Source organism: Episyrphus balteatus, chromosome 4, assembly GCF_945859705.1.
Source record: "Episyrphus balteatus chromosome 4, idEpiBalt1.1, whole genome shotgun sequence".
Classification (NCBI taxonomy): Eukaryota; Metazoa; Arthropoda; class Insecta; order Diptera; family Syrphidae; genus Episyrphus; species Episyrphus balteatus.
In genome coordinates, this window is record NC_079137.1 from 12,740,004 (window position 1) to 12,761,547 (window position 21,544).

A 21,544-nucleotide genomic window follows, 5' to 3' on the forward strand; every position below is an offset into this window, starting at 1 on the left:
ACTAGTGCAAACGAGACAACTACATATTATTTTTCCAAATTCCCTTATAAGAATTAATGCGCGTGCATAAGTGTGTGAGTGTAGAGTTGTGTGACATTTTTAACTTGTTTCCAGAATGTTGATTTCACATAGCATCTAAAAAAACAAAAACGTTTTAACACAAAAGTTTTACTTTTAAATTAAAACAAAATTATGAAATATTACATTACATAGTCTCAAATAAAAAAAATGACCCAAATTAAAACTAATATACTCTTCAATGAAATGCGATTTGCATTCAATCCATCAAAATTAACAAAATGCGGTGAAATACAAATTGATGACAACTGTACGAAAGCTTATTTATTTTGCGCCTTTTGCTGCGATAATAATGATCCTGATGCTACCAAATTCTTTACAACACTTCAAGAATTTATCGATCACATTCGTTGGCATCGTTCCGATGATTTAGATTCGCCAATTTTACAAAATGGTCTTTCAAACATTGCATTCGAGGGGCTAGAAGATGATTCACGTAGTGATTTGAGTGCCGCTCCGCCGATTCAGGAAACTGAATTTTTAACCGACTGGATTGCCCCTCCCGAAGAGTTATTCGCTTCTAGCACAATTACTAACTTTATTGAAATGGAACCGCAACTAACTGATGTCAAATCTGATCTAGAAACGACACAAGAAATTGATAAAAACAATTCTCTGCCAAAGCAACAAAATGACGATGTTGATGAAGGCGTACCCGAATTGACGGGTGAAGTATTTATTGAGCTATTGGATTTCTATAAAAAATGTCCTTGTTTGTGGCATGATTTAACTGCATCCATTACAAGCTCAGATGTCATTGATGGAGCATACAAATTATTGGCCGCACATTTTAATAAATGCTCGCAACAATCCAAATCAGTGGATTATGTACGCCGGGTGTTATTCCAAATAAGGAATTGCTTCTTGGAGGAGTACAGAGATGTTAAACAGGAGGGGAATGATGCTCTGCCGTGGTACTTTCCTTATTTGAGTTTTATATTAGACTGTGATTCCAATGAACTCGACAGGAGCGTAAGTATAAAATAATTAAAAACTAGTATAGACCTTTAGCTAAATTGTCGGCTATTGTATTTGTTGGCAAAACAGTAAGTTTCGGTATTAAATCTATAATTGTTCCAAACCAATACAGATTTACTAAGGGCCATTCAACTGTGACCGTCTTGAATGAGCTGACGGAATCTTGCATTTATGCATTTAAGATTTTAGTAAAGCATTCGATAAACTTTCCCACCAAGTTGTACAACAAAAAATTCGAAGGATTTAGTTCAATTTGTAATAGGAAATACTCTGTGAGCATTAATGTTTTTGACTCCACAAGTTTTACTTTCAATTCTGGAATTCCACAAGGACGGCATTTATGGCCGATTCTGTTCAATATTATTTGTAAATTATCTTCCGTTTGTTTTAAAGTATTGTAAGTATGTTTAATGTATTTCTCAAATTGCGGGTTGCGACACCCTAGGGGGTCGCCAAGAGTTCCTTGGAGGGTCGCGGTCACAAGCAAAGATTCATAAACAAAATGCATGTGCTAAGATAAAATAAAACACAAAATATCTCAGTGCAATCTGTTTAATATTTATTTTTTGATAAATATTAAAATCTTGGATTGATCTTTCTCTAATCTCTCTATTAAGTTTTCTCTAAGGATTAAGGGCGGAATTTGTAGTCGTCACTCAAGTTGAGAAATATCTTAAGCATTCGCTCAAGCGAATTCTTATTCATAATCATCACTGGAGTCGAAATATTTCTCAAGTGAACGTCTGAGGAGGCTTTTTACTTATGGAAACGCTTAAGTTTTTTTCAGTCAGTTGATATTATGTGTCATTGCGAGCATTTGTTTCTCGTATTTAACAATCAAAATTTGTTCTAATTTTTCCAAGTTAGCATGCTTCTCTCTTTTGATATCCAATACTCAAGAGAATATGAATCCAAATAGAACGGTAATTTCGGAAAAAAAAACTTTAAATTTCTAAACATAGTCTTCTTTCAGCTCAATGTATTCAACCAGCGTTTTTTCGCTATTTGTATTCGCAAAATATTCACTTGTCGACGTCATTATTGGACCCAAATGTCTTTGCGGCTAGCAATTTTTTTATATTTGGAAATAAGAAGTAATCGCAGGGGGCTTAATCAAGAGAATACGCAGGGTATGGGAGCAATTCATATCTCAATTCGTGTAATTTTGCCATTGACACTGCGCACTTGTGTGATTTTGTTTTTCTTTAATCATGAGCAAACGTGGCAGCCACTTTGCGGATAGCTTTTTTACATCCTTATACTTATGTAAAATAGAAATTAACGATCCTTGCGATAAGCCCGTACATTTTACCATTTGCCTCACTTTCACTTGCCGATAGTCCAACATCAAACCATGGATTTTACCATCATTTCAGGTGTGTTGAATTCAGAGAGCTCGGCATCATTTGTGATGGTGCGTTTGCACCAAATCTGTATAAACCAGTGGTGGATAGTTCAAATAGATGGAGCGGAATCTCCATAATATTTTCGAAGCCTTTTCTTGGTTTTTGTTATGCTCTTTTTTTGCAAAAAATAATGTTGAATCAACACACGAAATTCTGATTTTTTAATTTTGAGAAAACTATTTGAATGCTTTTTTATTTGAATCGCTGTACCGATAAAACTATTTGACTGAACTGTGCACTTATTTAAAACATCGTCTATGACAAACTCATTCTTAGATTTGAAATTAAAAGCAAATTTATGTGAATTTTCAGGGACTTATTGACTCGCCCTCGTATGTGGGGGAGGGCACTACAACCGCAAAGTTTCGTTTGCCATCTTACGATACTTTCCTCTTACCTTTTCTCTTACGCCAGAAATTGTCAATTGTTTTCAAATTGAATTCCAATTTATTACCATGCGATTTGTCGATTGCCGCTAAATCTATAAAATCCGAAGAATCCTCTGAGTTTGTCTTTTGCAGTTGAAATGTTTTCGTAGTTTCCTTGGATAATTTAAGAAGGTAAAGAACATCAGAATATAATGATTCGAATTTTCAGATTTTGATTCTTGTAAAAACATCAATAATTCAGCTCTTGCTTCCAAAACTCTTGCGAATACTTTTCCCTTTGACAAGCACATCATTTAATTCAGGAAGTAGTACTTTGGAAAGTACTAATAGTTATTTTAAGTTTAACCCGAAGGGTTACCGGTATCTTGTTCAAATGAAACTCACGATAGGGCTGCTTGTCGATAAAGAATGCAGTGTCAATGAAATGTTAGGCATTTAAAGTTTCAATTTTGCAAAAAGTCCGCTTTTGTTGCCGGTCAAAATTTTGGCACCATCGATCGGTACAAATAGCAAAACATGCGATTCGTAGTCGTAACAGCTTTCTATAAATGTGTCTTAAAAAAACTAGCCAGTACTGTTAGCAGGAAGAGCTTTACAAAATAAAGTGTCTTCTTTCTATCTTCTGCAATGTTTTCATCTGCTTCAAAACAGACAAATACCATAAACTGGGCACAGTCTGAAACATTTTAAACTCATCTAATTGCAATCAAAAATGTGAACATAGACTTTTAAATAACTGAAACATTATGGTGGGTGAGGTCGCCAAAATATTTTTTCCATCAAAAGGGGTTCACGAACGCATAAAGTTTGAAAAAGACTGGTTTACTGTACGCCGATGATGTTAACATTATAATAATCTTGACTGTGACAAACTTCAGATTGATCTTAATGCCTTCTATAATTATTGGTGTAATCGTAACTATTTGCTGTTGGATATTGTCAAATGGAAAGATATAAATTTTGAACAAAAATTTTCTATTTTGTCTTTCGGGTCAAATTTTGATAGCGTAAATTTGTTAAATGTAGGTACGGTGTCTATACTTGGTGTTTTGTTTAATAAAAAACTAGAATTCACACAACATATTAATTAAATAAGTCATAAATCCAATTCAATATTAGGCTGGTTAAGAAGGGATTCACGTCACTTTTTTGATCCCTACGTAGTCAAACAAATATTTACTGTATTTGCCACTCTCATAGAGTTTGCTTGCCGAGTATGGTGTGATGGTCACCACACTACATTTGCTATAAAACGAGAATTGAACCGATTCAAAAGATATTTTAAAATTTTGCTCTCAGTCATTTAGGGCCAATTTTTCAATTAGGGCTTATTTCTAGGAATAAAAATTTTTTTGATGACCCTTTTTAAACCTTCCTTCTTATAATAGTAGTTAGCAATAGGATTCCACTCAAAAAATAAACTGCCATTTTTCTATCTTGTCTTTACAGTGTTTTACAGATTTTACATGTCCAGTTTGTTCGTTAGAACTTATGACACAAGATGATCTCTGGAATCACATACTCAAGCTTCATATTGAATCGCCCAGACCCAAAGACCAAATCGATGCCATTCCAGGTGGTTTACTTGAGGATTTGGATGAACGAACACCACCCAACACAAACACCACCACAAATAAGGTAAGAAATGGAACAAATTTAGTATCGGAATGACTTTTACCTTTCAGACTTCGGTTTGCGAGTATCCGGCAGAAGTTGTGGATAAATTCATTGACCTTTACAGATCACAGACACGCCTTTGGGATAAGAACGACAAAGAATATTACTCACGTTTGTTGCGTCGAAAATCGTACGATCTTCTCTTGAATGTTTTGCGTGAGCATGATCCTAAAGCCACTTATACTGAGGTTGGTCGTAGAATTAATTATTTGCGTGATGAAATCATTGGCGAGAAAAAGAAAGACAATCTTTCTACCGATAGCCTCGACGATAATCTAGAGAATACAGATGAAATCTTAGAAAATAATGAAATCACAGAAAACAATATCGGTGCAATGGTAGAACCTTGCAATCAGATTCAACAAATAATGGATAATATTACGGTAAAGAAAAACCGCAATCCGCCACCACAGCTTAAAGTGAAGCCGGCTAGCTTTAGGAAGAAAATTAAAACCGGCAAATGTCCAATATGCTCGACAACTTTCAATGAACATTCAGCTTGGTTAAGTCATTTGGAATCAGCTCACAACAGCGAGGACTATCAATCTAAAGATGGATTTTTCTACTGTACAGTATGTGGTTGGCAGAATAGGACCAAAAAACTTCTAATGCGTCATCTGCGTAACAAGCATACAAATAATCTGCGAAGATGCACCGACTGCAATTTGGGATTTCGTTTGCTTTCAATGCTAGTTGAGCACAGAGCCAAGGTCCATAATGATTTCAATCCATTCAAGTGTGAGGTGTGCGGCGAGGGGTTTACCTCTCGATCGCATCTCCGAGCGCACACATCAACCGCCCATAAGGGAACCGAAGAACGATCACATTGGTGTATCCATTGCGGTAGTAAATTCGCAGATAGAAAATCATATAAAGCACATATTCGACGACACAAATTTGACAAAAAAGAATTGCCATGTAAGTTTTGCCAAAAGAAACTATCAACAATGGCCGAGCTGCGTAAGCATATGCGGACACATTTAAATTTATATGCGCACAAATGTGACAAATGTGGCAAAGGCTTCCAGAGTGCTCAATTATTGGTGAATCATTTGAATGATATTCATAACGGGACTAATATGAGTAGTCACATTTATAGGAATATAATTAAGAAGCAAATAGCAGGGGGCCCGTATCAGCGCCTGACAAATCAATCTCAAACCAGCTGCGATGAATGCGGAACAAAGTTCTTTCGTAAATCATCATTGCAAAAGCATAAACGACTGAAACATGATATAAATACATCTACATCATAGTTGTTACTCAAATTGTAGAAAAAAATATTGTGTATGTGTATTGTAATTTAAAAAAATAATTAAAAAACAAAAATACAAAAAATGCCATAGGCAAGAATTAAGAATAGATTTTACAGAAAAATAAAAGCTTTTTGATTCATGATTTAAAATAAATGGATTTGTTTTCTTATTTTTTACTTATAGGTTTTAACAGAAATCCGAAAATATCTGCTTCCAAATGTAAAATATTTCAGCAACCAGACCTGCATGAAACTTTTGATTTTCAGCTATGAGTAGAGCTTAAGGAGACCTTTCTTTTGATGTCTAACTCAAAGGATTCGGAGGAAATTTTTGAAAATGTAATTTTGTTAGGCACCTTGATTTTTTCTCGAAAATCCGAAAGAAAATAAAATAATTTGTATTACCTAAATGCATAGGCCTGCTTTAAGTGAGCTCATATCCAAAACAAAAATTGTTTCGAGGCTTTAATCCGAAAATATCTAATTCCGAATGTAAAAACAAAAAATTGATTGAAAATATTTCAGCAACCAGACCTCCATGAAATTTTTGTTTTTGAGCTATGAATAGAGTTTAAAGAGACCTTTCTTTTGATGTCTCACTCGATCGATTTGGAGGAAATTTTTGAAAAATTATTTATTTTTGGGCTAGGGGTTAACCTTGATTTTTTCTCGAACATCCGAAAGAAAAAAAATTTTATTTTTATTACCCAAATGCATAGGCCTGGTTACTGTGAACTCATATCTGTAAACCAAAACTTGTTTCGATGCTTTGATCCGAAAATATCTTATTCCGAATGTAGGAAAAAAAATATATTTCGATTGCAAATATTTAAGCAACCCAACCTTCATGAAACTTTTGGTTTTGAGCTATGAATAGAGCTTAAAGAGACCTTTCTTTTGATGTCCCACTTGGATGATTCGGAGGAAATTTTTGAAAATTTATTTTTTTAGGCCTTGATTTTTTCTCGAAAATCCGAAAGAAAAGATATTTAATTTTTATTACCTAAATGCATAGGCCTGGTTACTGTTAACTCATATCTGAAAACCAAAACTCATTTCGAGGCTTTGGTCCTCAGATATCTAACTCCGAATTTAACCCCTTACCGCACAGTGGCTCATATATGAGCCAAACCATAAAAAGCCTTAATACTTTAAAGTTAAAAAAAAAGTCTAGTTTTGTTTAAACTTTTCAAATTAAGTAATATAAGGCCTCTAAATAACATTATAAAACGCCATCTGTAATGATTTGGGCGAGCATAGTTATCCGGTAAAGTGGCCGAACTGGTGATAGGCAGAACGGAGCATATTTGAAAAATTGAAAATTGAATAAAAAATATAAAACAATGAGTAAGAACTTTTAAAAAAATATGCCAATAAAGGATATAATATGATTATAATTGCTAATATATATTTTTTTACATTTATCAAGTTTTAGACATTTGAAAGTGGCACTAAGTGATTGGATCATATATGAGCCACCGTGCAGAAATGTTCCCCTCCTGTTGGTCCATATGTGAGCCATCGTGCAACAAGGGAACAAATTCATGTTTTTTCTTATTATCTACACCCGTTTTTTTTTACGTTTTCATGCGGAATGTTATAAATTTAATTTAAAATAGATTAAAAGGCCTTTTAATCTATTTTATTGAGACTCATACAGTTCCAGTGCGTAGTTTTTACGTATAATTAATTTAATTTAAATTTTTTTTTGTTCGTTTTCTGCTCAATGTGCCAAATATGATCCAAACCGGAAAAACCAAAATTTTCCGACTTTTACTCAAAAAATTGAAAATTCCTGAAACACGTGTTTTTTTATTTAACAAAATCTACCATATATATTTTTTTCACAAAAAAAAAAAAAAATCATGCGGTAAGGGGTTAAGAAAAAAATGCAAAAACCTAGACTATATTCTTTATAAATCCAAGAATTTAATGAGTGTCGTTCTTTCTTTCACTCCAAAAATTAATATACACAGACATTTTTTACTTCGTACATCCAATGCTAATTCTTTTTATTCCAATACAATACTTACATTTTAGAGTCCGTTCGTTAAAGTCAAAAGTTAATATCCAACTATTTCTAAAAACAAAATTGATATTATTTCGTTTGGTAATTTAATAAATGATCAATTATTAAAAACAAACTGTGCATGATTATTTTTTTAAAGTTTGGGTGTACAACTTTCTTAAGAACCAAAAATATGCTTCCCTTTAAGTATATGCAATGCAATAATAAATTTTGTCAAGAACATTAAAAATAAATTGTCTCTTTGAGGTTTCCTTATTTATTTTAAATACTTCGTTAGCTTTATGTTTTTTTTTTTTTTTTTTTAATTTTAATTGAATAATAAACCTAAATGTTTAGTTTTATTGTTTATAATATATTTTTTATAGGTAATATTCATATTTTTAAAGTTGTTTTTTTCTAATTTTTTTTTTTTTTACTTCAATAGATGCGTCGTTGAATGTTTTTTTTTTTCTCTTGAGTAGACATATTTTAACAGAAAAACGAGATAAGATATACATTTGTTTTCGAGATAAAAATTAACGGCAAACGAAAAGCGCAACGGAAATGGATATGAAAATAAAAGTAATTTATATTGTATATATATTATTATGCTGGCAACATGTTTTAACCATCTTCTTTAGGGGGAGTAAACCATCCTGTGAATTAAAAGAAAAGAGAACAAAAATTACTTATTATGAATTTTAAAGATTTAAAATAGCTGAAATTCTGAAAAATATTCCATGTTTTATTACATACAGTGGTCAAAATAATTAGAAACGTTCTCCTTTGTTTACAAAATGTTATTTTTTTCTTACTATAAATAAAAAATATTTAACAAATTTTTAGCAAACATGAGTGATGATACAATCCTTGTAAGAATTATACTGTTTTTGATTTTTAGCATTTACATTTGCAAAACTTGGTGAATTAATTAAACGTAGGTACAATAAAACGTAGGTATTAATAAAAAGGACTATCACCAACTGATTTCTATTAGTTGGTTTATGTGGTTGCAGTCCTCGAAAAATGCCACTTGTTCCGAAAAAAAAAATAAAACGTCCTTAACAATTGCTCACAGACCAACCCCTTATATTTGAAAAAAGGAGGTGCAATAAAAAGGAGATCCTTAATAAAATATCGAGCTCTTCAAATGTCTCCGTTAAAAAATATTTCTAATATTTTTTATTTATATTAAGAACATACATATATTTTTAAAAGAAAATGTGTGTTTCTAATTATTTTTCCACCACTGTATATCTTGCTTAAGTTTTTTTAAACTTCTGTAATCATGCACGTTATCTACATAAAATAATTTCTCAAGCTCTTCTGATTCCAAACAATTTTACAAGGTTAGTAAGCAAATCAATGCAATTTTTTTTTCAGCAGTGCCTCATAAATTTCAATTTTATTTTTGTGTACAGACTATTATTTATGATTTTAAAAAATTAACAATTGGGATAATATAAGCTGTAAATGAATTGTGCGCCATCACCATAAATGTAATTTTACAATAAACCTTAACACCGAAATCTTCATATTCGGGCAGAGGGAATTATTTTTACTGTAGCTGCTTCCATACAAGCCACTTCAAGCGTTTCGAAAACTAATTTGTCTTCCCGAATATGCATAAGCAGACAGTCAATGCGCATAATTTTATAGGATTTTAATTTGTTTCCTTACAAGCAGATTAAACCTCACAGTTTTTCTAATTCGCTTGGAATTTTACCAGAAACATCTTAAAAAGGCGGACGAGGTCGAAATTTTGCTCAATTTTATATTATGCTTTTTATATTATTCACACAATTTGTTTATTCCTTTTCCCACAAAATGTTTAATAATTCACAAATAAACAAAAAACAGGCCCAGCGAAGGGGGCATTCTGGTTCTGTGTTCGATGAATAAGCTTTTCACAGTTTAAATTTAATTTGGATTGAGACGTTTTGAATTTTCGAAATTGTAGTAGGTGTTTGAATATAGTGGTATGCTTAGGGCCTTTGTCATGTTTAAAGATCCATCGCAAATGCATTTTGTTATGTTCTTTATGAGCTGCGTTCTTTTTCTAACAATAGTCAACTATTCAATTTATAAGTTCAACTATGGTTGTTATGTCAAAAAATATTGTTGATGTGTCATTGTTGGAAATTGTTGGGTTTTTTCAAATCATTTAGGAACGATTTATTGTTACTGTTAAACTTTATTGTCAAACCATTAAAAAAAATGTTTTGAGAATACTTTCATTTGTATAATTGTTACAAGAAATCATGTTTTTTTAATCAAAATAAATTCTCTCGCACCATAAAATTACAAAAATCTCTTTTTATTTTCATTTTTTCCGCTTATTTCAAAAGAAAAAAATCGTTGTGTTCGTTTTGTAAACAAAACATCCACTTTGACACATCAAAAATCTCATGAATGTTCAACTCATATCATGGAGGTGAGTTGGAAATAGTTACGATTTGTAACTATTTAACACTTCAAAACGTGTTTAGGAACGATGTTCATCTGTCAAATAGTTACAAATCGTAACTATTTTGTAGCTTAGGAACGATCAAAGTTAACGATAGTTAACAATAGTTAACTATTGTTAGAAAAAGAACGCACCACTGGTCTACTACTGATAACAAATAATTAAGTGGTATAAAAAGTAATTTTTTTTTATTGAAACATAGACTTAGAAAAATATTTATGTACATCTGAAAAAATTGTATACTTGTCTGCTCTACAAATGTTTGCAATACTTTTTTTTTTATAAAAAGATTTATTTTGCAAAAGACATTTTCTCATCCCTAATTCAAAATGGCGAAACGAGGATATCAAAGATTTCACACTCGAAAACAAATTGTAGTTTTCATATAGGATGAAGGCCAAACAACGAATGTATACATAAACAAATTATGCTTTTTATATCTCTTGCGGTGGTTGAGCAAAGTTCGATTTTGCCATTACGCAAATGCAATAGAAATGAGAGCACTATAATTTAACGATATAGACTTTTGCCGAAAAAAAAAAAAACTGCAGTCACCAAGAGCTTACACCGGTCACTCTGTTACTTTTACAAAAATGAATTGAATTAAACCGTGGATTCTTCTCTCAGATATTTTTTCATGTTCCAAGGAAAGAAATACGCAATTTTAGTACTTAACTTTAAAATTTGTTGTTAGAACGCAGACATGGTGTAAATGATAATTAAAAGTTATAGACAGTTTCATGGCGTAGTCAAATTTTTTTCATCAAAGCTTTTTTGTACCTTATAATATTTTATGAACTAAACTTTGAGGTATATGATACGTTTTCAAGGTTCTGAGAATTCGGGGAATACCCAGTCAGAAAAAGTTAGGAAGCGAAAAACAAGTTTTCATTTACTAGCGTACAAAAAAAAAAACAAGTGAAAGAGAGCAATTTTTTTTAAGGAATCCTGTGTAGATTATTGAGAATACTTACAAACCTAAGAAATGAGGATCTGAGCCAACTTATTTTATTGAAACGTTTTATTTTTCAGAAGGAAATTTCAAGTAATAAATCATAAGCGTCGAACTCATACACATAACTAACTTAAGAATTTGATCAAAAGAATTGAGAATTTGATAGAAAACTTAATTAATTATGTTCGGGAGTAGGGCTCTCAATCGTAAAATTTTCAGGATATCATTCTTTCTTCGTTTTAATTTTGTTCCCTTTTCATTATTTATCATGAAAAAAGCGAAAAGAGAACAAAATTTATAGCAGCTTTCTGAATGGGAGGCTTTTCCCTAACACATTTTCACGGGGGTTTTCATCAGAATAAAGTTGAATAGTTAAGTTTAACATAAATAATTATGTTGCACTTTTTCTCTGTGTATATTGTGATATTTTTTGCCAGAAAATTAATTTAAATAAAACTTTAAAAGCATACTATTCGCTCTATTCTGTATTAAGCAAATTTTTAGCCAACGAAATTTAAACTTATCAGCAAGGTGCAAAATCATGTAGGTCTTAGAAGTTCATAAAAATGTATAATTTCTATCGTCGTTAGTCACACACTCAAACAAAATTTGCCCAGAGTAAAAAAAAAATTATTTTGCAAATACATTGTTTCACTACATATTTCACAAAAAAATACAAAAAAAAAAAAATTACCATTCTTCTCATGTATTTGTACCAATGACTTAAAACTTTGCTGCGCACGGGCTAGACTGTATTGTCCCTGTGACAAAGCCTACAATTAAAAAAATTAATCGTGGTTAAAATATATTAAATCAAATCCATATACTTACCTTTGTCGCTCCAAATTGAATGCGGGCTTTTCCCTTGACTAGAGTCGCTGATATTTGCATTATGACGGCCTCTACCGTGTACGCCGAGCTCCAGCCTTGTTTTGTAAGCAACTCCATGCAAATTGCTCCACCCACCAGAACATAACCGCCTCAAAATAGACACACAAATAATTTTTTGTATTTACATTGAGATCTTGAAAGCTAAATCGAACAAATGAAAAAATTACCTGAGATAATTGGATGCACAACACGAACAAAGGGTGGCTCAAATGGGTATGTCTCTTTGAATATTATATTCAGCAGAATGCTGTCTTTGCCCTCCTTTTCTTTAAGCATAACTAAATCGTTGTGTAACGGACTATCCGGATCAACAGATTTCAAACGGATATTCCATTCGTATATTGAGTCGTTAACTAACTCTATTGAGTACATGTTACTCTTGAAGGAATCCGAACGGTAGATATCACGTAGTTCTTTCATGAGACGATCGGTTGCTTGCACAGAACCAGAAACTGATCCCTGCATTTGAAAAAGAAATCAATTTAGAAATTTAAAAAGAAATAACAAGCTTGATTTGATTTGCCTTTAAGTAGTCTTGTCTTTGACTTTGTCGCAGTCTTTCTAGTGTGGCTAAGTGTTCTACTTCCATTTCATCCTTCTGTTTTTTTTTTTTTTTTTTTAAACGAGATAAAGATGTTACTTACAGGTAGTCTTGAATGTCTTGAATTCAAACCTTATTTATATTTCGGCCATCGTCCATTTCAAGTGGAAGATCTTCGTCGCCTTCGCTTTCTTGTTCGCTGTCACCTACGGGGTCTTCGATTTCGTCTGGATCAGAATCAATGTCATCGATTTGATGCTGTTGCATTTGATGTAAGGGTGATACACTGGGCGGTGGCAATTGAAATGGTATTGTTAGATTATCTAAATCTGGTGGTAGGGGGACATTGTGTAGGCGGCATAATTCTCTTAGTAGGATTCCAACCTTTTGAATATAAATTATTTTATTAGTTTAAATTTAATGAGGCGGAAGGTGTTGGTTTTCACCTGATTTATAACGTGGTTATCACGACCATTTGTGTTGCTGAGAATTTGAACAGCATTTGTGACACTGGTCTCTTCGCTTTCGGCAAACCAAACTGGAGGGGATGATGGGTATGTTTCCTAAATATTAAGATTCCAAAGGGTTCAACATTAACATTTTAATCAATAATAAATATATTTGATTTATCTTTTAACTCAAATAACTTTCGTAAAGTCTATTTCAAAAGTTTAACGAGATTTAACGAGCTTTTTTCGAGCAAATTATGTATACGGATTTTAATCAAGTCATCTCAAAGGAATCTTTTGCAGAGTTTCAAAACTGCTATTTAATAGATGAAATAATGAAGTGTAACATGATTCACCATCAATTGGTTTAAAGATCTTAAACCTTAAATTTGTTTCCAAAATTTTGGAAAAATTGCATTCAGACAAATTCGTATATTCTAAAAGCTCTCTCTCTCTTTCTTTGTTCTCCCTAGATTTTGGTACTTGTCACCATGCAATGAATGCAACTATGTACTTGTGAGCTTTTATTTAAAAAATATAATATATTAACCCTGTTAGTTCTACACCCAGGTTTCAAATATATTAGCTCATCATCCCCTATTCACGACTTAAAAAAGAAAACACAAACAAATTATTTTTTTAATAGGTACTACCTCTTTAGAGGAATTGAATTCTAAGCAAATTGTAACAAAAATACGGATTAATATCTCACATCTTCCCCTCTTTTCCCCATTTAGTTGTGTTTGATACATTAACATTGAAATTCAAGCTCAGAAGCTGTTGGAAAAAGTTACAAAATGTTACTATTTGACTTTAACATTGCATTTAGGAACGAATGACGTCAGAATGTTACATTTTGTAACTTTTTTCTCATTTAGGAACGATGAAAGTTAACTACAATTTTTAACATCGGCGAATAAAAGAACGCACTTTGGTAGTTTCGCAAAGTGTGAAAAATTAAAAAAAAAAACCAACTCGGCAGACAATTTTTAATGTTGACAATTCGAAATTTTTAAGAAAATTGTTTTAACCTTTCTTATATTTTTAATTTTTAATGCTTTTAACATTACATTACATTTTAAAATTATCCGAAGATAAATCTACGGACTAGAAACACTGCAGCTTGGGAATCTTAATCCATTTGGCTGATACAACACAAGATATTAATACAACACAGAAACACAAAGAAAGAAAGAAGAAGAGAAGAAAATACAACACTGAACTACGTGGCACAGTGGGGGAGACATTGTTCAAAAATTGTCTCATGTTATCGCACAGGTGGCATCAGTTAAGCTGGCGATTTAGAAAAACCGTCTGAGCTGACAGTTGGGCTCGAACCCACCAGATCGAACCCAAGATACTTTTTTGATTCATATAGGTGCTTCATACAACGAACAAGGTAGCGTTCCAGCTCTCTAGGGACATGAATTTTAAAATTGGCTGATGAAGATTGCGGTAATCTTTGGATGGTAGGAAGTGACCCTATTTAATGATTTGCAAGATCTCCCAACTGTACTGTATTAGCTTTTGGAGACGAGTGAGGTATGTATTCTCGAACCATCATTAAAAAGGAGACAACAGATAATAAAGTTTAAAAACGGATTATCATGTATAAAAAATCGAAGAGTAACTAGATTTTAAATAAAAATTAATCTGAAACTACAAAAATAAATTTTTTATTTCTTACCCTTTCATGACTCAAGCAAAAAAACACGTTTTTTTAAGATTTTACCTAGTGGGTTTTTTCAAGTATCATAAAATGTTTTCTGGGAAACTTGTGAATGACTTTTTTGTTCATTATTGATTTTTTTCATAAGAATAAATATTACTAAAGGAACATGTTTATCACACATTTTTCGAAGAAAATTGGCATCAAAGTCACAAATTATATAAAATAGGTATATAAAATTAATATCTGAGCAACCAAAAAAGATATTAACATTTTTTTTAAGCAGTTATAAAGAATATCATTTCTCTTAAAATCAAGATCTTAACGAAGTATTAATTAGAATTAACGGATAAATTAACATCAACATGAATAAAGGCATATTAATATAAGCGGTTTCTTAAATCATCGCTAAGTGGTATCAACGTTCCAGATAGAGAGTTACTATTACCCAAGAATCACCCTCTAATGTTATTCCGCGAAACCCTGTATATCAAGTTATGCATTCGTAAAAAAAAAGTAAAAATCCGACATGACAGTACGATGATAGACTGCAAAAAAAAGTGGGTCCGCAAGACTGTCTGTATAAACTTGGTATGTAGCGTTTTTTGGTGACTCTCCAGAGGGGTTTTTTGAATTAATTTTGTTGGACCAAAAATAACGGTACCTGTCATATACCGATTTCTGAATATTCCAATATTCTCAAAAACGGCCCTACGATTTTGTTAAAAAAATTCAAACGTTAGTTTTTGAACAAGGGGTACCTTTTAATGATTTTTTTTTTCGAAATCATAGAACCGCTTTTTTAATTAATTTTTTTATTTTATTATTTTAATTTTTGGATTTAAAAAAAATTGAAATTTTATTTTTGAAAACTCAAATTTTCGAAAACGGGACATTTTTTTGTTAATCTTCGTTTAGGTGTTGATTAATAGTTGCTATAAAATGGCATACCAACCATGCATTTAATAAATGAAATTAAACTGCATTTGTCTTTAAATTTTAGCAAATTAAATTCTAACAGCAACTTCGTGCGACTCATTCTTTTTTTATTGCAAAACATTTTATTTTTGTTAATTACCGCAAACAATTTCTCTAAAACTTACAAAAATTTTTAACTTTGTTTACAAATTAACTCAATTTAGCTTGTATCGTTCAAGTCCAATCGTTAACATGATGATAATCCAGTTACGGAAAGCACAAAAAAAAAGTTAAGGAAATAAACACAATCGTCAAAACGATATCGTTTTCCTATAATCTAGTTACGGAATGATCCCACAAAAGAAAAATATGGCAGTTAATTAACTGGTTTTATTTTCTATATACATTAGGGTGCGCCTTATATTGGGTAAAAAAAAATTTTGTTAATTTTGACCGTCCCAACCCACCATTTTGTTCTGTCATGAAAAAAAAATTGTCTGAAAAATTTATAAAAATTGAATAAAAAAATTATTAAAAATCGACGGTTATATCTACAATAACTTCCTATACCTTTTTGGACAGCTAATAACTTTTTCTTTTATCATGATTTTAAATAAAGCTCTTTCAAAGAACAGTTTTTGAAAAATTTATTTTCAAACTCAAAATTTTGAAAAAAATCCTTCAAACTAAAATTACAAACTAATTTTTCTCAAAATAGTATCTAATTAAGTACTGATTTTATTTTAAATATTCAATACTTTCATTAATTTTAATTCAAAAAGAGAAAACTGGATGCAAAAATGTTTTGTCGTTTTAGAGAAATTGAAAAAATTAGCCAAAACTACTTTTTATTAGGGAAAGCCTTTTATTTTTTTGTTTCTACGTGGCTGGGCTTGCTGGTAAAATTAATTCATGAAATATTAAGTTTTCTTCTATTATTTTCGTACAGAGTTGTTCGAGGATACAATAAAGTGACACAGTATTAAATTAACCGGGAATGAATCCTTTTTTCATTGATAGCCCTTTAAAACTGAACTGTGAATTTTTCGTATTTTTGGGGTTCCCGTTGGCCGTTGCTTTCGCTAGATTCTAGCTGTAATGTTTTGAAGCAATAAAAACGCAATTTTTTAAACGAAAAACAATTTTAAAAAATATATAAGCAAGCACTTGATAATAACAATCATATTTTCTTATTTTTAAAGCTTTCAAGGAAAATATTTTTTCCTACATATATACCATTTGACTTCTCTTTCTTAGTTTTTGTCTTTTCTAACCATTTGCCCAAATATAACATTTTTGAGATTAAAAAACAAGTTTCTTTAATATTTTTTGTTTGTTATGAAAGAACAATGCCAAAGTTTCCCAGAAGGTAATATTCTTTTGCTTAGAATAATGGTAAAAATGATATTTAACCTATCAACCAAATTTCGGGTTTTCTCCTTGCTACATTTACTGATTTAAAATCTTTTTTTAAATCAAAATACAAAAATATGTGTACTCGTCTAAAACAAAATGAAATTAAAGGTCTCTAGAAATTTTAGAAGGAATATAAAGAATTTTGAACAAATATCACCAAATTCCCAAAGGCGTATATTTCGGATGGCAATAAATTTATAACGATGGCATTATTTTTTTGGAGGGGAAGGGGAAATTTTTTCTTAGGGGGGGGGAGCTTGGCAGATATTTTTCAGGGAGAAAATTGCAGGGAACTTGAAATTTTAAATAGAAACTCATTTTTCAGGTGAAGATTGAAAGTAGAATAGTTTTTGTTATTTGGGCTGACCAGGCCAATTTTCAAAGCCCGGTAGCGACCTCTAAATTTTATCGGATTTGGGAAATTTTTTTTGACAATTTTTTTTTCATGACATGGAACCATTTTGAATGTAATTTCAAAAGTTTTAAAATAAGGCGCACCCTAATATATATAGTTAGTTTTGTAGTTTAGAAAACTTCAGAAAATCATTTTTGTACTAAAAATGCAATGATGTACCGCAATATACGATACAAAAAGATAACAAGTAAGGGGAAAAAAGCCTGTATTGTTTCTACTGACCCAACAAAGACCAATTTATTGGGGGATTTAACCTCCAACTTCCAAAATTTCTTAACTAATTTGCAAAAAATTGGCAACTATTAGACCTATTTGGCCATGCCAAGTAGAAAAATTAGATACAGATCTCAGTGAATCAATAACACTGAAACACGGTTTCAAGAAAATTGTGAATTAGAAGGCTTTCAGACTTCGCATCTTTATTGATTTAAACCAAAAACTCATTTTTTGAGTTCACATCATCAGTTTTCAATGAAGATCTTAAATGCAAAGAAGAACTTCAATTACGTCAATTTTGAAATAAAGTCTCATGTGCATTTGATTACTAGACTTTGGGTTCAAGGTCAATAATATTTGAAGAAAAGTACAATAATTCAGTAAATTATTTTATTGCACACAAGTGTTATCTTTATTGTGTTGACACTCTTTAAAACTGTCCGTTCTACCATAATACTAGGCTTTTGTTTCTTGTTGTTGTTCAACTATCTTCATTTTACACACAAATGTGGTATTTCTTACCAGTGTGACTCATTGATTGGACAATTGTTATTGAACCCTTTATATTGATATCCAAGGTATATTGGCAGATAATGAGATAATAATTTAAAGGCGTAGGTAGTATTTCTATATTATTTATTTTTATTTATGGACCATTGTTATGCATTACAATTTTTAAAATATGAAGAAATTTATTTGTTTACTCTATAGATACCTTACAACCATCACAAATAAAAATAAATCAATGTATTTGTTATCTTCTTACAAGTATATAATTTTTTTCATGTTATTATTTGTTTAAAAGATGAAGAAATTTCATGCAAAAAAACAACAAAAAAAAATGTTTATAAACAAGTTAGCATAATATACACACACACTCTTCCCCTCTCCTCTCAGCACCAACCAACTATCTCTTCTATGAGGAAGAAAAAAGAGAATACAAAGGGTGGAGGTCGCATATTATTTTTCTCGCTGCCAAAAGAAAAGAAATTAATGGATTTCTTTCTTACTTCATTATAATCACCCTTCGTCATTTTCATTGGAATAAAATTAAAAAAAAAAAAAGACGTCAAAGCTTGTGACTTTTGTGATGCACAATCGACGACTTCCCAAAAAACCCAAAATCGTATAAAAAGACCAAAATAAAAAAATTCTTGTTTTTGTCCTAAGGAAGTAATAAAAAAAAGTAATATTTTGCAGTCTCTCTGAAAAAAATGACTGTGTGTTAAGACAGGACAAGAGACTCACCGTTATGTTTGCATGAATATCATAACGCTTTCCATTTTTACCGATAAAACGGCAAGTCAACTCATCCACACTCGAGTTGAGAATCTGAAAACGTTCATGATTTCTGTTGAAGATTTTTTCAAGAGTTTTTATTTCTAATTTTAAAGTATTCAAACACGCCATATTCCAACACAGTTTCTAACAAAAAAAAAACTGCTGCTGCTTTGTGTACTCAAAAGTACTCCTTTTTTTTATACTTTTTTAGCTTTTTTTTCTGACTGAGCTTCCGACCTTTCCAGATGGAGGAATATCAAAAAAAAAAAATTTCTTTTTGGGTTTGCTGATTTTTTTTTTTTTTTATTTACTTGTTTTTCACACTGACAACACTATTTAGGTGTGGGGAGAAGGGTAAAGGATATTAAATTGATTTATAATAAATCTATTTGAAAAAAAACTTTAGTTTTATTTGATGGATTTTTATTAAAATTCTTTTTCAATCAATTATTGTTTTTTTTTGCTAAATATCAATTTTTCATTTTTCCACTGCATAATAGCACTTTTGCCAGCACTACCAATTAATTTTCAGTTCACACGAAACAAAGAGACAAAACGAATGAAAACGACCACTATTGCAACTGTTCACGACAAGGCAGACAGAACAGAGGAGGACAATTTTTCTGGTTGGTGTGAAACAAAAATAGAAAAGAGACAACTAAGAGATTTTTTAAGTGCTTTTTTGATGATAAAAAGTAAGATAGTTGTATTGAATTTATGGAGGAGGGTAAGAGGTGGATGTAGTCGTTGTTGGTATTATACATGATAGTCCTTTTCACCCTTCGTGGCTTTCGATCGAGAGAGAGCGAGAAAGTATGCGGAATTGTACTGGTTGAAAAAATATGAGTTCCTTCTTCCTACCTTTCCGCAAAAACAAAAAATCGAAAAAAAAGACAGAGATAGTTTATTTCTTCTTTTTTGTACGATTCGTTAAGTTTAAGGTGGAAACACTGATTTGTGGCGTAGTCGCATTGCGGCTAGTGCCATGAATTGAATATTTCTTTTGCTGTACGCGATTATTGCTGTGAGATAATTCCAGTTCAGATAAACGGCCTTATTTAATTCTTATTGGAAATTTTCTACGATTGCCGAAAAAAACAATCACAAAATCCGATCGCAGAGACAATTTGTATGAAATTTTCCATTACGAACGGAATTTGTGATTGTTTTTTCGGGAATCGTTGCAAATTTCCGATACGAATGGAGTGTTAAGGTTGAATACCAGTGGAATGGGATTTTTATTTTAAATCTATCCACTTTTTTGTTTAGTCTAGTTGAAAAGTTGTACTATATCTAAGTCTACCACATAAAATCCACCAAACTTTTCTAACGATTTCGATAAAATTTTAAGAATTTTTTCCTCTAGCTTACTTTTCTCAAAAATTGTTATTTTCGATAACTGCTGATGCAGATCACAAATTCCAAAGTTTTTGTGATACAAAAACTTCACAAAATTAAATTCAGCTCATCTTGTGAGGTTCTTCTCACTCAGAAAAGGGCTGTAAATTTGCAAGTTTTCCTCTTAAGAAATCCCTCTGGAATTTTTTATGTTTGCATTATTTTTTTCCCCCTAGTAAATTCATTTATCAATCGAAGAAACTAGTTTCAGTGGTCTTAGCCTTAAATAAAGCCTCATAAGTTCCTAAATAGTCCCGAAATCCATGCGCTCCGAGCCTAACATAGTACGAAAACGAAAACTTTAAACGCATTTTTCTCGAAACGTGTTTTTTTTCCGCGCCGTGCAACGTAACTCAAAAAATAATGAAGCTTTCGACTTGAAATAAAGTGCAAATTACTCGTTAACTAACTGGCCACTGCATGAACCTAAAAGTTCAACAAAATTTTTACAATAAATATTTTTTTTTAACAATTTGTTTATAAAGAAACATTGTGTTTTTTCGTTTTTTTGGTCTCTAATTTGTATTTTACACTTGTTTTTAGTTAATTTAGGTTCATGCAATGCGTATAAATATATTTTATTGGAAAAAAATTACTTTTTTGATTATAAATAATTTTCTGGACCAGGGCATTGCACGGCGCAAACTCGAGGCGTCAACTTTAAAGAGCTGAAAAACCGCCATTTTGTTTTTTTTTACTTAAAAAAAATTGTATCAATACTTCATAATGTCAATAATATCATATACTTTTCCAAATTTCAATAAATGCTTTCGGTTTTTCAAACAAAATTATTGAAAAAGCAGTCGTCCGGAGGGATTTCCCCCCTTTAACACTTCTAAGAAGTTTTATACTTATTTTTATATATAAAGCATATTTCCCACAATTTGAAAAAAGTTTAACAGTGTCTAAGCAGACAAGTCTATAAAAACGATTATTAATGTACCAAATATATCAAAACAAATTGGCGCATTCAGTACCCTAGTTCCTACGTAGTCGACAATTTCAATTTTCACATTTTTGTCTTGGGAATTTATATCAGGATATATTATTTTCTAATATTTAAATAGAACTTGTACCATAATTTTTACTTTAATGCGTCATTAAACTTGTTATAGTTCCCTCTATCGACTACGTAAA

The 21,544-nt window shown here is 31.3% G+C and overlaps 2 protein-coding genes across 2 annotated transcripts; one reads left to right on the forward strand and one right to left on the reverse strand.

Annotated features, from left to right (window-relative positions):
* Positions 1-55: 55 nt before the first annotated feature.
* Positions 56-5,941, forward strand: LOC129918130 (PR domain zinc finger protein 5-like). Its single transcript, XM_055998499.1, has 3 exons — positions 56-1,050; positions 4,301-4,489; positions 4,537-5,941. Exons 1-3 carry the CDS (start codon positions 229-231, stop codon positions 5,782-5,784), a joined length of 2,259 nt encoding a protein of 752 aa, XP_055854474.1. The 5' UTR covers positions 56-228; the 3' UTR covers positions 5,785-5,941.
* Positions 5,942-8,090: 2,149 nt separating this feature from the next.
* Positions 8,091-19,597, reverse strand: LOC129918138 (ubiquitin-conjugating enzyme E2 Q2). Its single transcript, XM_055998507.1, has 8 exons — positions 18,977-19,597; positions 13,092-13,208; positions 12,778-13,029; positions 12,628-12,702; positions 12,272-12,563; positions 12,045-12,193; positions 11,908-11,986; positions 8,091-8,447 (listed from the first exon to the last, which is right to left on the reverse strand). Exons 1-8 carry the CDS (start codon positions 19,136-19,138, stop codon positions 8,416-8,418), a joined length of 1,158 nt encoding a protein of 385 aa, XP_055854482.1. The 5' UTR covers positions 19,139-19,597; the 3' UTR covers positions 8,091-8,415.
* Positions 19,598-21,544: the final 1,947 nt, after the last annotated feature.

Coding starts and splice junctions, on each gene's coding strand:
- LOC129918130 (XM_055998499.1), top strand. CDS start 229: ATGACCCAAATTAAAACTAATATACTCTTCAATGAAATGCGATTTGCA. Junction 1,051..4,300: donor CCAATGAACTCGACAGGAGC/GTAAGTATAAAA, acceptor TTGTCTTTACAG/TGTTTTACAGATTTTACATG. Junction 4,490..4,536: donor CAAACACCACCACAAATAAG/GTAAGAAATGGA, acceptor TTTACCTTTCAG/ACTTCGGTTTGCGAGTATCC.
- LOC129918138 (XM_055998507.1), bottom strand. CDS start 19,138: ATGGCGTGTTTGAATACTTTAAAATTAGAAATAAAAACTCTTGAAAAA. Junction 13,209..18,976: donor ATATTCATGCAAACATAACG/GTGAGTCTCTTG, acceptor CTTAATATTTAG/GAAACATACCCATCATCCCC. Junction 8,448..11,907: donor ACAAATACATGAGAAGAATG/GTAATTTTTTTT, acceptor TTTAATTCACAG/GATGGTTTACTCCCCCTAAA.